At 41.6% G+C, this 15482-nt stretch overlaps 1 protein-coding gene across 4 annotated transcripts in view; it reads left to right on the forward strand.

Moving 5' to 3' along the window:
• immt (inner membrane protein, mitochondrial (mitofilin)) overlaps positions 1-11821 on the forward strand; it is a 72586-nt gene extending 60765 nt beyond the window's left edge. For 3 of the 4 annotated variants that reach the window (XM_043705121.1, XM_043705267.1, XM_043705314.1), the window contains one exon: positions 6301-7143. In XM_043705121.1, the coding sequence (XP_043561056.1) occupies positions 6301-6908 (608 nt within the window). In that variant the 3' untranslated portion in view covers positions 6909-7143. Of the gene's footprint in view, positions 1-6300; positions 7144-10828 lie in introns of those variants that run through there. The other variant, XM_043705210.1, reaches the window with a different exon arrangement.
• Positions 11822-15482: the final 3661 nt, after the last annotated feature.

Below are 15482 nucleotides of genomic sequence, written 5' to 3' on the forward strand. Positions count from 1 at the left end.
TTCACCAAGATTATGTCATCAGCAGTTTCCTCTGCAACCTACTCTGAGAAAGAGAGCAGCAATGTTTTGAGAACACCAGGATCTCCATACCATCCTGGCAGATATTGCAAAATTCCATCATTGTTCCGTCAACATTTTGGTATTCCATACTAAACACCATAATAAAACCTTGCCACCATAAAGGTGGTAACGTAAGACCATAAGAAGTAGGAGTAGAAGTAAGGCCATTCGGCCCATCGAGTCCACTCCGCCATTCAATCATGGCTGATGGGCATTTCAACACCACTTACCCGCACTCTCCCCGTATCCCATAATTTCTTGCAAGATTAAGAATTTACCAATTTCTGCCTTGAAGACATTTAACGTCCTGGCCTCCACTGTGCTCCGCGGCAGTGAATTACACAGGCCCACCACCCTCTGGCTGAAGAAATGTCTCCTCATTTCCATTCTAAATTAACCCCCTCTAATTCTAAGGCTGTGCCCACGGGTCCTAGTATGTCTGCCTGACGGAAACAGTTTCCAAACATCCATCCTTTCTAAGCCACGCATTATCTTGTAAGTTTCTATTAGATCTCCCCTCAACCTTCTGAACTGTAATGAATACCATCCCAGGATCCTCAGCAGTTCATCGTATATTAGGCCTACCATTCCAGGATCATCCTTGTGAATGTCCAAACACACATCCTTCCTGAGGGATGGGGCCCTAAATTGGACAGGGTATTCTAAATGGAGCCTAACCAGAGCTTTATAAAGTCTTAGTAGCACCTCACTGCTTTTACATTCCAACCCTCTTGAAATAAATGACAACATTACATTTGCTTTCTCAACCTGCATGTTAACCTTTTTAGAGAATCCTGAACTAGCACTCCCAGATCCCTTTGTACTTTGGCTTTATGAATTTTCTCACCGTTTATAAAATAGTCCATGCCTGTGTTCTTTTTTCCGAAGTGCAAGACCTCGCATTTACTCATGTTGAATTTCATCAGCCATTTCTTGGATCACTCTCCTAAACTGTCTAAATCTTTCTCTAGCCTCCCCACCTCCTCCGAACCACCTGCCTGTCTGCCTCGCTTCGGATCATCGGCGAACTTCGCCCAAATGCCCCCAGTCTCCTCTTCTAGATCATTTATATATAAAGTGAACAGTTGGGGCCTCAACACCGAACCCTGCGGGACGTGACTTGTCACCAGCTGTCATTCTGGAAAAAAAACCCTTTTATCCCAACTCTCTGCCTTCTGTCAGGCAGCCAATCCTCAATCCATGCTGGTAGCTCACCTTGAACACTATGGGCCCCTCACCTTACTCAGCAGCCTCCCGTGAGGCACTTTATCAAAGGCCTTTTGGAAGCCCAGGTAGATAACATTCACTAGGTTTCCCTGGTCTAACCTACTTGTTACCTCTTTAAAGAATTCTAACAGGTTTGTAAGGCATGACCTCCCCTTATTAAGTCCATGCTGACTTGTTCTAATTCAACACTGCACTTCCAAGAATTTAGAATTCTCATCCTTAACAATGGATTCTAGAATTTTACCTACAATCGAGGTTAGGCTAATCGGCCTATAATTTTCCATCTATTAGATTTCATTACATTACTTACAGTGCGGAAACAGGCCCTTCAGCCCAACAAGTCCACACTGACCCGCTGAAGTGCAACCCACCCAGACCCATTCCCCTACATTTACCCCTACACTTACCCCTAACACCTAACACTATGGGCAATTTAGCATGGCCAATTTACCTAACCTGCACATTTTTGGACTGTGGGAGGAAACCGGAGCAAACTCCACACAGTCAGTCGTCTGAGGCGGGAATTGAACCTGGGTCTCTGGCGTTGTGAGGCAGCAGTGCTTACCACTGTGCCACCGTGCTGCCCACTTGATCCTTTCTTGAACAAGGGGATTACAACAGCGATTTTCCAATCATCTGAGACTTTCACTGACTCCCGTGATTTTTGAAAGACTACAACAAACGCCTCCACTATTTCTTCAGCTACCTCCCTCAGAAGTCTAGGATGTAGCCCATTGGTCCAGGAGATTTATCAATTTTTAGACCTTTTTAGCTTTTCAAGCACTTTCTCCTTTTGTAATGGCTACCATACTCAACTCTGCCCCATGACTCTCCTTTATTGTTGGGACATTACTCGTGTCTTCCACTGTGAAAACTGACAAAGTATTTATTAAGTTCTTCAGCTATTTCCTTATCTCCCATCTCTAGCCTTCCTGCATCAATTTGGAGCAGCCCAATTTCTACTTTTGCCCCTCGTTTGTTTCTTATGTATTGAAAGAAAGTTTTACTATCATTTCTAATATTACTGGCTAGCTAACCTTCATATTTGATCCTCTCCTTCCTTATTTCTCTCTTTGTTATCCTCTGTTTGTTTTTGTAGTCTTCCCAATCTTCTGATTTCCCAGTGCTCTTGGCCTCTTTATAGGCTCTTTTTCTATGATACATTTCTTGAATTCCTGCGACAGCCATGGTTGTCTAATACCCCACCACCCCCACCCCCAAACCCCGGTAATCTTTTCTTTGTGATGAACCTCTGTATTGTAACCTCAGTTACACCAAGAAACTCCTGCCGTTGTTGCTCTACTGTTTTCCCCACTAGGCTCTGCTTCCAGTCAATTTTCATCAGTTCCTCTCTCATGCCGCGTTATTACCTTTATTTAACTGTAACACCATTACATCCGATTTTGCCTCTTTCGAACTGCAGACTGAACTCTACCGTATTATGATCACTGCCTCCTCAGTGTTCCCTGACTTTAAGATCTTTTATAAAGTCTGGCTGGTTTCATAGCACCAGAATAGCCTGCTCCCTTGTGGGCTCCATCACAAGCTGTTCCAAAAAAGCCATCCTGTAAGTATTCCATGAATTCCGTTTCTTTGGATCCACTGGCAACATAATTCGTCCAGTCTATTTGCATATTGAAGTCCCCCCATGATCACTGTGACCTTGCCTTTCTGACATGCTCTATCTATTTCCTGGTACATCTTGCGCTCCTGATCCTGACCACTGCTGGGAGGTCTGTACATAACTCCCATTATGGTTTTTTTTTTGCCTTTGTGCTTCCTTAACTACACCCACACAGACTCCACATCATCTGACCCTATATCATTTAATGCCATAGATTTAATTTCATTCTAACTAACAGAGCAACCACTCCCTGTCTTTTCGATCAGTTGCAAGTCCTTGGATGTTCAGTTGCCAGTCCTCAACCCCCTGCAACCACGCCTCTGTGATGCCTATCACATCATAATCATTTACGATGATTTGTGCTGTTAATTTATCTACTTTGTTTCGAATGCTTCGAGCATTCAGGTAAAGCACCTTAATGCTAATTTTCTTATCCCCATGATTTCCATCACCTCTACCTAAGTTATCCATCCTTTTTTGCTTCATTCCTCGTCTGCCTTGAACTTAAACCCTGCATACATGCTAACCTGCTGCTATTTTATCTTTCTATTTGACTCCATACTCCCTGTGGCTTTCCTTTTCCCTTTCTTCCCCACCTGACTCACAAGATTAAAGTCCAGTGCCAATAATGCTACTGGGTTGTTACAAAACCCCTTCTGGTTCTAAAAGACAATTCGGAATATTTTCTGAATGGTTGCTGGAGAAGGTACTGAGGGATAGGATCTACTTATATTTAGAAAAGGATGGGCTTATCAGTGATAGGCAACATGGTTTTGTGCAGGGGAGATCGTGCCTTACCAACTTAATAGAGTTCTTTGAGGAAGTGACCAAGTTGATAGATGAAGGAAGGGCTGTTGATGTCATATACATGGACTTTAGGAAGGCATTTGATAAGGTTCCCCATAGTAGACTAATGGAGAAAGTGAAGTCACATGGTGTGCAGGGTGTTCTAGCTAGATGGATAAAGAACTAGTTGAGCAACAGGGGACAGAGTAGTAGTTGAAGGGGGTTTCTCAAAATGGAGAAAGGTGACCAGTGGTGTTCCACAGGGATCAGTGTTGGGGCCACTGTTGTTTGTGATATACATAAATGATCTGGAAGAGGGCACTGATGGTATGATCAGCACATTTGCAGATGACACTAAGATTGGTAGAGTAGCAGAAAGCATAAGGGACTGTCAGAGAATACAGAAGAATATAGATAAACTGGAGAGTTGGGCGGAAAAGTGGCAGATGGAGTTCAATCCAGACAAATGGGAGGTAATGCATTTAGGCAAGTCTAATTCTATAGTTAGAATTATAGCGAATTATATAACGAACGGAAGTGCCTTGGGAAAAGTTGATGAGCAGAGAGATTTGGGAGTACAGGCTCATTGTACCCTGAAGGTTGCTGCACAGGTGAATAGTGTGGTCAAGAAGGCAGATAGTATGCTTGCCTTCATTGGATGGGGTATTGAGTATAAGAGCTGGTTAGTCATGTTAATATTGTACAAGTCATTAGTTCGGCTATGTTTAGAATACTGTGTACAGTTCTGGTCACCACATTACCAAAAGGATGTGGATGCTTTGGAGAGGGTGCAGAGAAGGTTTACAAGGATGTTGCCTGGTATGGGAGGTGCTAGCTATGAAGAGAGGTTGAGTTGGTTAGGTTTTTTTTTCGTTAGAAAAAAGGAGATTGAGGGGGGACCTGATTAAGGTTTACAAATTCATGAAGGCTCCAGACAGGTGGGTACAGATAAGCTTTTCCCAAGGTGTGAAGATTTAATAATGAGGTCATGCTTTCAAGGTGAGAGGTGAAAAGTTTAAGGGGGATACACGTGGCAAGTACTTCACACACAGGGTGGTAGTTGCCTGGAACGCGTTGCCAGTAGAGGTGGTAGAGGCAGGCACGGTAGATTCATTTAAGGTGCGTCTGGACAGATGCATGAATAGGTGGGGAGCAGAGGGATTTAGATGCTTAGAAATTGGGCGACAGGTTTAGACACTAGATTTGGATCGACTCAGGCTTGGAGGGCCGAAGGGCCAGTTCCTGGGCTGTAAATTTTCTTTGTTCTTTGTTTGGAGGAACAGAGTTAGGTGTCCTTGCAGCCAAATCATTTAAAACATGGTGCATCGATGCAAAAAATAAGAAAAGGATTAACGGATTGCTGAGCTTTATCTCAAATAGTTGGAATTTGAGTGAAGAAGCTGTGTGTTCGTTGGATTTTGCCTTTACCCAAACAGGTGTACTGCGTCCTGTTCGTGGTGCCACTCCTAAGGCAAGACACACTGGCCTTGGAGGGATGTAGCACAAATTCAGCAGAACAATGCCTGGATCTGAAAGGTTCAAATTATAAAGACAGATCACAAAAGTTGGTCTAACTGGGACAAAGTGAACTTTCCTTTCTTGATCTGTCTGCAGCCCTTGGCATTGACCACAGATCTTTCACCAATGCCTATCCGTCTGTCGTCTAGCTAGGTAGGATGGTTCTCACGGTTCCATTCTTTACTATATAACCATAACCAGAGTATCACATCCCAGTGGCGGCTTTTCCTTAGCTGCCACCTATTTCTCAGTTAGGAGCAATCTCTTGGTGATATTGTTCAACAGCACAAGTTTTCACATGTAAGCTGATAATACCCCTGTACCTCATCACCACTTGATTGCTCCAGTTTTTTAAAATAATCAGATTACTTATCCTTTATCCAGTATTGAATGAGCGATTATGTGAAGAATCACTTTGTAAAGAGGCCATTTGGTCCATCAAGTCTGCAACAACCCTCCAAAGAGCGTCCCACCCAGACCCAGACCCCTCACCTTACCTCCATAATCCCGCATTTGTCCTGGCTAATCTACCTAGCCAGCTTATCCCTGGACACTACAGACAATTTAGCATGGCCAATCCACCTAACCCACACACCTTTTTGGGCTGTGGGGGCAAACCATAGCAACTGGCAGACATGGGAAGAACTTGCAAACTCCATACAGACAGTCACCCAAGGCTGGAATTGAACCTGGGTTCCTGGTGCTGTGAGGCGGCAGTGCTAACCACTGATCCACTTAAGATGGAAGCTATTATTTTTGGTTGCTGCTCCAAACTCTCCTCTTTGACTTCTGACTCCAACATTCTCCCTGGCAACAGTCGTGAGATGAAACAAGACTGTTTATAACCTTGGTACCACAAGTGTAAGCTCTGGTGGAATAGGAGTAGGCTATTCAGTCAGTTCTGCCAATTTATTAGCCATTGCGGCAATGCATTTTTCCAGTTATAGAAAATATGACAAATCAACTATATCTTCATTAATTTCATATACATAATTACATTAAATCTTTATGACACATTTATAATTAAAGGTTTTGTGTTCTCTTCAACCACCTAAAATGAATTGTATAATATTTGCTCATTTCAGGTCATGCAATCGCGGAAGAGGAGGCGAGAAAGGCACATCAACTCTGGCTCTCAATAGAAGCTCTGCAGTACACCCTAAAGACAGCCTCTGGTGATAGCCTGACAGAACCTCTTCAGAAAGCCCTAGAAGCTGTGACAAATAGCTGTGGAGATGATAAATTTACACAAGCCTTGGTCAAAGCTCTTCCTCAAGAGTGTCTCTCGCGTGGTGTGTACAGTGAAGAGACATTACGTCATCGGTTCTACACAGTGCGGAAAATGGCACGGCGTGTGGCCATGATAGATGAAACAAGAAATAGCCTCTATCAATATTTCCTCTCCTACCTGCAGTCCTTTCTATTAATGGAGCCTCAAGTAATAAAGCCTCCTGAGGAACTTAAACCTGAAGACCTGGATACATTTAGACTGTTAGCGTATGCTTCATTCTGCATTGAACATGGTGACCTTGAGCTCGCAGCTAAATTTGTCAATCAACTTCGTGGAGAACCAAGAAGGGTGGCACGGGACTGGCTGACAGAAGCTCGTGTGACTCTCGAAACAAAGCAAGTGGTTGAAATCCTTTCAGCTTATGCCAATGCAGTCGGTTTGGGTACCACTCAGGTTGAATGATTCAGCAGAAAGCAGTTGTTATCACAGCAGAAAAATGGAGTCCAACCCTGTAAGCACTGACTGTTCCAGTGTATTCCAGTAGATGATACAATGAAGTAAATTGTTGGGAATGTGTTTGTAATTTGATATAAACGTTTTATGGATTGGACTTTGTAATCGAACTAAATCATTTCAACTGACTGTATGTTGATTTTCCCTTCAAACACATATCAATAAAACCAAATTAAACAAGGAATGGAAATTTTCTATTAATGTTAAAAAGAACAGACATGCAAACATATGAACTAGGAGAAATTCACCATTTAATATAATGGCTGATGTTTGTTTCAATTTCAAAATTTCCATTATCTCTAATAACCTTTTGATTCCTTTGTCTAACAAGAATTAATTCACTTTCGTCATTAAAAATATCTAATGACCCCGTCTCCAAGGCCTTCTGAGACGAACGCAAAATTGAACAACCCTTGGAAAAGATTTCTCCTCATCTCTATTCTGAATTTTAAATTTAAAAAAATGCTCTCTAGTTCTGCACTGACACATGAGAGGCCTTGTCAAGATCTTTCAGGCTATTACACACTTAAATCAAATACCCTTTACTCTTCTAAACAGCAGTGAAAACAAGTCCGGCTTATCCAACTTATCCTCATGAAATAACTCATTCATTCCACCCCGGAACTGTCTCCAATGCACTTACATATTCCGTAAATAAGATCCGGAAATGCATACTAAATATAATGCCCAGCTTTTTTTATTATTCCTGTCAAAGTGTACCTATTGTATGCCATCTGTCAGATTTTTGCCACCTCACTCAATCGATCTGGATCAGCTTGCAACTTCATTATATCATCCTTTTGATATACTTTCCTATGTGTTTTGGTGTTGTCTGTGAAGTTAGATGAGGAAGCAAAGGCACGGCAGCTAAGTTATTGATTTAAATTGTGAAAATGTGAGGGTCCAGCACAAACTCCTGTGGGACTTTGTCACATATTGCTAATCAAAGACACATTTATGGATACTCTTTTCTGCCTATTAGCCAACCTATCTTCTATCCATTTTAATATGTTACGCCCTACAGTACAAATTTTATATTCTAATAACCTTTGATAATGGCACCTTACCAAATGGCTTCCAGAAAAGTCCAAATACAGGGTGTCTGCAGGCTTCCCTTTAACCACAGTATGATGTTTCTTTCAAATAACTCAATAAGTTAAACATAATTTTCTGTTGAAACCGTGCTGATACTTCCTAAATGCCTTGTGTTATTTGAAGTGTGCAATATAATCTTGTTAGTAATAGTTTCCAAAACTTTCCTACAACAGTGTTGAGTTAACCGAACTTCAGTTTTGTTTTGCCCTTCGTCTGTTTTTGATTAGAGGCGTTATATTTTCTATTTTCAAGTGCAATGGATTCCTTCTTGAATTTAGGAAGAAAATTAAAATATGACCAGTTACTAGTTTGAATGATGTTAATCATCAGACTGTGTGCCTAGCTGCTTCATTTGTTTTTTTTTGTGGATGATCAACTATGGATGGAATAATTGTCCATTGCTTCTTGATTTGTAGTAACCTAAATGTTAATGTGAACTTATGCAGCTGAGTTGAGAAATAACCTTAAAATCCATCAACAAGCAGTTCAGGATTAAGCCATACTGCAATGAGGACTTGATAGTTTATGGTTTTCAATAGAGTTCTTAAATGTTGAAGTTAGACTAATGCATATTGCGTGTGATTCTGGTCTCCCATGGTTAATGGTTGAGGATTCAAACTTGTTAAAAGAGGTCTGAACTTAGTATCTTTGCCTTAATGAATTTAAATACTAATGACAAACTTTCTGGTTTTATACATTTTATGCACTCTGTGATTATTTACACCATTCAATATTGCCGAATTAAGTTAAAATACAATTTCATGTGAATAGAATTTAATTGATTTGTCCTTTTGTCTTCTGATTTTCCAAATCATCATTTTTGATTGCCTTTTGCCACCTTGATTAGATTCTGACTGCCTTTGAAGGTTATGGCAGCTGATAAACTCATTCTCACCATCGTTTTCAAGCTTGACTATTAGCATATTCTTAGCTAGCCTTCCTTGTTCTACATTCTGCAAATGCAGTTAAAAGCTGCTGCCCATGTATTAACTTGCATTCTCCATCTTTAATGTCTCCTTGCTACAATCTGAAATCTCCACCTGCATCAACATGATCACCATCCCAGTATGAAAGAAAACACATCAGCGTGCCTCAATGACTACCCCCTAGTGGCTCTGACCTCCATCAACATGAAGTGCTTTGAGAGGCTGGTCATGACCGACATTGATTTTAGCCCTCCAGCCTCGATTCCCTGCAATTTGCCTACAGACACAACAGGTCCACAGCAGATGCTGTTTCCCTAGCCCTACACTAATTCGTGGAACGTGTGGACAATAAGGACACCCATGTCAGGCTCCTACTTATCAATCACAGCTCCACTTCAAAACTATAATCCCTACTAAACTAATGTCAGAACTCCAAGACCTTGGTCTTGGCTCCACCCCCTTGAAATTGGATCCTCCGCTTCCTGACCCACAAACTGTAATCAATGAGAATAGGCAACAGCACCTCTTGCATGATAATCCTGCACAAATGGCACTCTGCAAGGATGTATACGCAGTCCCCTGCGGTACTCCCTGTAGACTCTTCAACTGCAGCCAAATTTCATATGAACACCACCATTGTCGGGGCTATCAAATAATTAAGTCAGAATACAGGAAGGAGATAGGATATTAGATTATGTGGTGCAATGATAAAGCTCTCATTGTCAGCAAAACAAAAGAACTAAACATTGACTTCAAACAGGAAGAAGGAGGACACTCCTATCTATGTCAAGAGTAGCAGGTTCGTAAGAGTGATGATAACCAATAGTCTGTCCTGGACCTCCCACATTGATTTGACGGTTAAGAAAGCACAATAAAACCTCTTCTACAGGAGGCTTAGGAAATCCAGGATGTCTAGAAGGACCCTCACCAACCTTTACAGATAGTCACACAAATGTACAGCACAGAAACCGACCTCTGGGTTCAACTTTTCCATGCCAACTAGATATCCTAAACTAATCTACTCCTATTTACCAGCACTTGGCCCATATCCATCTAAACTCTTCCTATTCATATATCCATCCGGATGTCTTTTAAATGTAATTGCACCAGCGTCCACCTTTGGCAGCTCATTCCATACACTCACCACACAGAAAAAGTTGCCTTTTAGGTCCCTTTGAAACTCCACCCCCTCCCCATGCTAAACTTATGCCCTCTAGTTCTGGACTCCCCCACCCCAGAGAAGAAGACCTTGTCTGTGACCCCTATCCTTGCCCCTCATGATTTTATAAACTTAAATTGGGTTACCCCCAAGCCTATTTAGCCTCTTCCTATAGCTCAATTCCTCCAGCCCTTGCAACATCCTTGTAAATATTTTCAAGTTTCACAACATCCTTCTGATAGGAGGGAGACCAGAGTCACACGCAATATTCCAAAAGTGGCCGAACCAATTAGCTGGGTGTATCATGGCTTAGACGGCAATTGCTCTGTATGGGATTACAAGAAACTACAGGAAGTTGTGTACACAGTCCAGACCATCATTGGAAGCTGACCTCCATTTAAACTTCTCATTGCATGAGAAAGGATGCCAACATCAAAGACCCCTCTCACCCAGGTATACTCTGTTCCAACCTCTTTGGTCAGGGAGAAGATACAGAAGCTTGAACATGCACCAACAGGTTCAAGTACATGTGCCAACAATAAAAAATAAAATCTCACCCATCTCTCCTGCGCCCACGAAAATACACTGGCTCCTGTTAAATAATAGCTTAATTTTAAAGTTCTAATCCTTTAAAATATTTTAGTGGTCTTTCGAGTCCTTATATCTTTGATTTTTTTTTTTCTCTCTAGGCCTCCAGACTTCCGTCACTCTTGAACATTCCCAATCTTCATTGCTCAACATCAGTGTCCATTCGTTCAGCTTCAGTTGACAAGGTCCGAGGTTCTGGAATTCTCTCCCTAAATATGTCCCTTGTCTCTCTGACTGTCTTTTCTCTGAGATGCTCTATACATTTGGCTATCTGGTCCAATATTCTTAAGTGGCTCAGTATTAAATTTTTTAAAGGCTTCTTACATGTACCCTTGCCACATATTATTATGCTCAATAGTGTTTCACAAGAATCTGTTATGGCCTCAATTATTCACATTATTCAGTAACAATTTGGACAACAGCAGAAAAGGTTATCTCAAAATTTGCTGATTACTCAAAAGTTAGACTGCATCTGCAGATGACAGCATTAAATTACAAAGGACTGAGAGAATGAGCAAAACTGTGGCCAATGGAGTTCAGTGCAAACAAGTGTGAGATTATCTATTTTGGATCAGGGTACTTTCTAGATAAGTGAAATACAGTGGATGTCTAAAGGGATTTGGGGATTCTATGTTTAAATGTAATTAATGAGTAGAAAATAATTGAAAGTTACTTGAATTTTGGCCTTTATATCTTGATGACTGGAGTACAAGAATACAGAATCGAAGAGAGTGGTGCTGGAAAAGCATAGCCGGTCAGGCAGCATCTGAGGAGCAGGAGAATAGATGTTTTGAGCACAAGCTCTTAGTCAGGAATGAGGGGGTGGCCTAAGGGGGCTGAGAGATAAATGGGAGGGGAAGGTAGCTGACAATTTGATAGGGAGATGAAGTAGGGGGTGAAGGTGATAGGTCAGAGAGGAGGTTGGAGCTGATAGATAGGAAGGAAACCCTCCCTCCACCTTATCACAGATCCAGCCTTCCAAAACCATCTGGACGCCTGGTGGAAGAACATCTCATGTTCCACATTGGGACCCTCTAACCACATGAGATTAATGTGGATTTCACCAGTTTCCTCATTTCCCTCCCATCCCCCCCCTTATCTCAGATCCAATCTTCCAAAACCATCTTCCTTCCCAGCTATTTGCTAGAGTGAGACTCTGCATTGAGATGGTTAATGCAGTAATGGAGTGTGGCAATGGCTGGAACCCAGTGTGAGCCTGCATGGCAGCAGTGACATGGTGGTGAAGGCTGGTTGCTGAGATGAAAAATAGCAGTGGTCAGGGACAAAGCATTGTGAGAGGCAACAAAGCTGGGCATGCCTAGTGGTGGTCACCAGCAGTGGGTGATGGCAAAGGCGACTGGTGAACACAAATCTTAGCCCAGCACAGGGGAGAGCAAGCTGTCATGGGGAAGGCCTAGGACATAAAGTTTAAAAAGTCAAACATTACAGTCCTTTATTTTTCCACTTGTATACTACTTTTATACCATCATCCCTGTACCTAAGAAAACACATGCAATGTACCTTAATGACTACCGCCCAATAGTTCTGACCTTCAGTCTCCCAGCCTGTCTCGATCCCCTATAAAATTTGCCTACTTAAAAAGCAAACCACAGCAGATACCATTTCCCTAGCCCTACCCTCATCCTTAGACCATCTTGGATAGCAAGGACACCTACGTCACACTCCTATCCATTGACTACAGCTCTGCCTTCAACACCATTACCCCTTCAGAATAATCTTAAAACTCCAAGACCTATATAACTGGATCCTCAGCTTTCTGACCCACGTACCATAATCAGTGAAGGTAGACAACTGCAGTTTCTCTATGATAACCCTCAACCCTGGATCTTCCCCAAGGATGTGTTCTCAGCTCCCTACTGTACACCCCATGAAGCCATGACAGGATTCCATGCAAAAGACTGCATGAAACACTATACAGGCAGATAACTGGCAATCTGCATCCACGAACACTAACTAAAAGCCATGACCAGCTGTCCCTAGTAGCCATAAATACAGATGACCAGGATAACAAATTTGACTGGGACAAGCTAAACAGAGGACAGCCAGAGAATTTCTAGAAACATGGCACTCATCCACCAACTCCATCAACAAGCATAGACCTAGACCTAGACACAGACCCAATATACCAGCCACTACAATGAACAACCGGAACTGGCAACGGAAGCAACAGGAACGGAACCAAATAAATTCCAGAAGAGACAGTCCAGCAGTGCTTCACAGGAGGCTCCAAAGCACTGAAGAGGTCACCTAGACAGGGGACAATACATCTGCAAATCAGTGTCCCAGCTCAGTGAACATACCCTCAACCAAGACAAACTAGATTTGGTTGGGATATCTGGTCGGCCTGGACAGGTTGGACCGAAGGGTCTGTTTCCATGCTGTATATCTCTATGACTCTAACAGGAAGGAGATAGAATGCTTGGTGACATGGTGCAAAGATAACAATCTCTCCATATCAGTAAAACTAAAGAACTAATCATTGACTTCAGAAAGCAAGGAGGAGGTCTTGCCCCTATCTAAATCAATAGAGCTGACAATCTCATTCCTCACTAAGAGCTTATGCTCGAAACATCAATTCTCCCACTCCTCGGATGCTGCCAGACCTGCTGAGCTTTTCTAGCACCACACTCTTTGACTCTGATCCCCAGCATCTGCAGTCCTCACTTTATCCTTCCTGACAACTGTCCTGGACCCATATCAATGCAATGATCAAGAAGGCACAACACCTCTTCTTCCTCAGGAGATTAAGGAAATTCAGCATGTCCATAAGGACTCTGACCAACTTTTAGAGATGCACCATAGAAAGCATTCTACCTGGGTGAATCACGGCCTGGAGAACCATAACAAACTACAGGAAATTGTGAACCTAGTCCAGACCATTACACAAGCCAAACTACCATCCATTGACTCCAACAACACTTCTCATTGCTAGAAAGGCAGCCAACATTATCAAAGACCCTTCCCACCTCCATTATAATCTCTCCCAAACTCTTCCATCAGGCAGAAGATACAAATGCTTAAACACACACACCAACAGGTTCCAGAAAGGCTTCTTTCTCGCTGTTAATAGACTGCTAACTGACGCCCCAAATTGCAAATCTAATGTTGATCTTGCTTTTCGTACACCTTCTGTGCAGTCATAACCTTGTATGCCTCGCTCCAAGTGCCCTATGATCTGTATGCCCTTGTATGTTATCATCTGCCTTTATTGCACACCAAACAAAACTTTGCACTATACTTGGGTACATGTAAGAATAATAAATCAAATCATTGGTGTGAGGAATCTGCTTTTTTCAAGACATAATAATACGGATTTGGAAATATAGGACATGATTTCAAAGATTAAGACATGGCATAAAGAAAAACATTGTAAGCAGAAAGGATGCTAATAACAGCTCCAAGGTGAAATAAATGGTAGGGGAACTTTATTGCAGAGATGTCTGAAGTGATTCAGTTCGGTAGCTTCTTTTGGACGAAGGACAGGTCAATAGAGGTATGATAGCAGCTATTTAAGGGGATATTTCAATTTACACATTCCAATGAGTAGCAACAATTTCAAGGAATAGCTATGGTTAAGTAGAAAGGTTAAAGATAAAGCTTCTAATTATTCATAATTAATTAATTTGACAGGAGATAGATCAGCAGATTGGACACTACAAAAACAGAAAACGAACTACAAAAAATGAATGAGAAAAATTAGAACACAAGATAAACCCAACCAGAACTATAAAAACAGTTTGTAGTTTCTGTAATGTATTTTTTAAAAGAATTAACAAAGTGAGCATTGATCTAATAGAAAGAGAATGTGGAGAATTGGTAATGGGTTATGGAAAATAATTATGGCAGATGAATTGAAGTATTTTGCATTTTCCTTCAACTATAAAGGATACAAAACCAAAACAAGAAACATTCCAAAAGCAGCATTAAATCAGGAGATGAAGGGGCTAGAGGAACCTGGGGAAAATTACAATCCCCAGGGATGTGGCACTGACTGAACTGCTGGATTTGAGACCTGATAAGTACCTAGGTCCTGATAGATTCTGTCTTTGGGTCTTAAATGACTTGGCAAATGAAATATTGATCCATTGGCCTTAAATTTTCCAGAACTTCACAGATTCTGGCAAGATCTTATTATGATAGAATATAGCAAAAAATAACTCCTTTATACAGAACAATAGGGAAATAGAAGACGGAAAACTACAGGTCTGTTAGCGTAACGTACCATAGAGAAAGTGTTACAAGCTGCCCTTGAAGTTTCCACAGGGTGATTTGAGAAGCTCAAGGCAGAGTCGTTGTGGTTTGTGAAAGGGAAATCATATTTAATCAAACAATTAAGAGGTCTTTGAACAAGTGACAGGCTGTGGATAAAGGGTACTGATGAATGTACTGTATCTAGATTTCCAGAAAGCATTTAATGAAGTACCATAAAGGTTGTTGAATAATCATAGTGTTGGGAGTGTCATTATTGGCCTTGAAAGGTAGGCTAACAGGAAACTAAATTGGCATGAGTCTTATTCAGGTTGTTCAGAAATAATGCACAGAGCTCTACACAATTTTATACAATGACTTGGATGGAAGAACCAAAGATAGGATCAAGTAGGGACGCATGTGGAATTGTGACTATAATCAGATTAGCCATTATCTCAAATGACAGAGCAGGCCAATGAGGGTAAACAGCCTATTCCTTGTGTTTATTGTTTACAGGGCCCTGGTAAATGTCTCAGTGACAGTCAA

Source organism: Chiloscyllium plagiosum, chromosome 1, assembly GCF_004010195.1.
Source record: "Chiloscyllium plagiosum isolate BGI_BamShark_2017 chromosome 1, ASM401019v2, whole genome shotgun sequence".
Lineage (NCBI taxonomy): Eukaryota > Metazoa > Chordata > Chondrichthyes > Orectolobiformes > Hemiscylliidae > Chiloscyllium > Chiloscyllium plagiosum.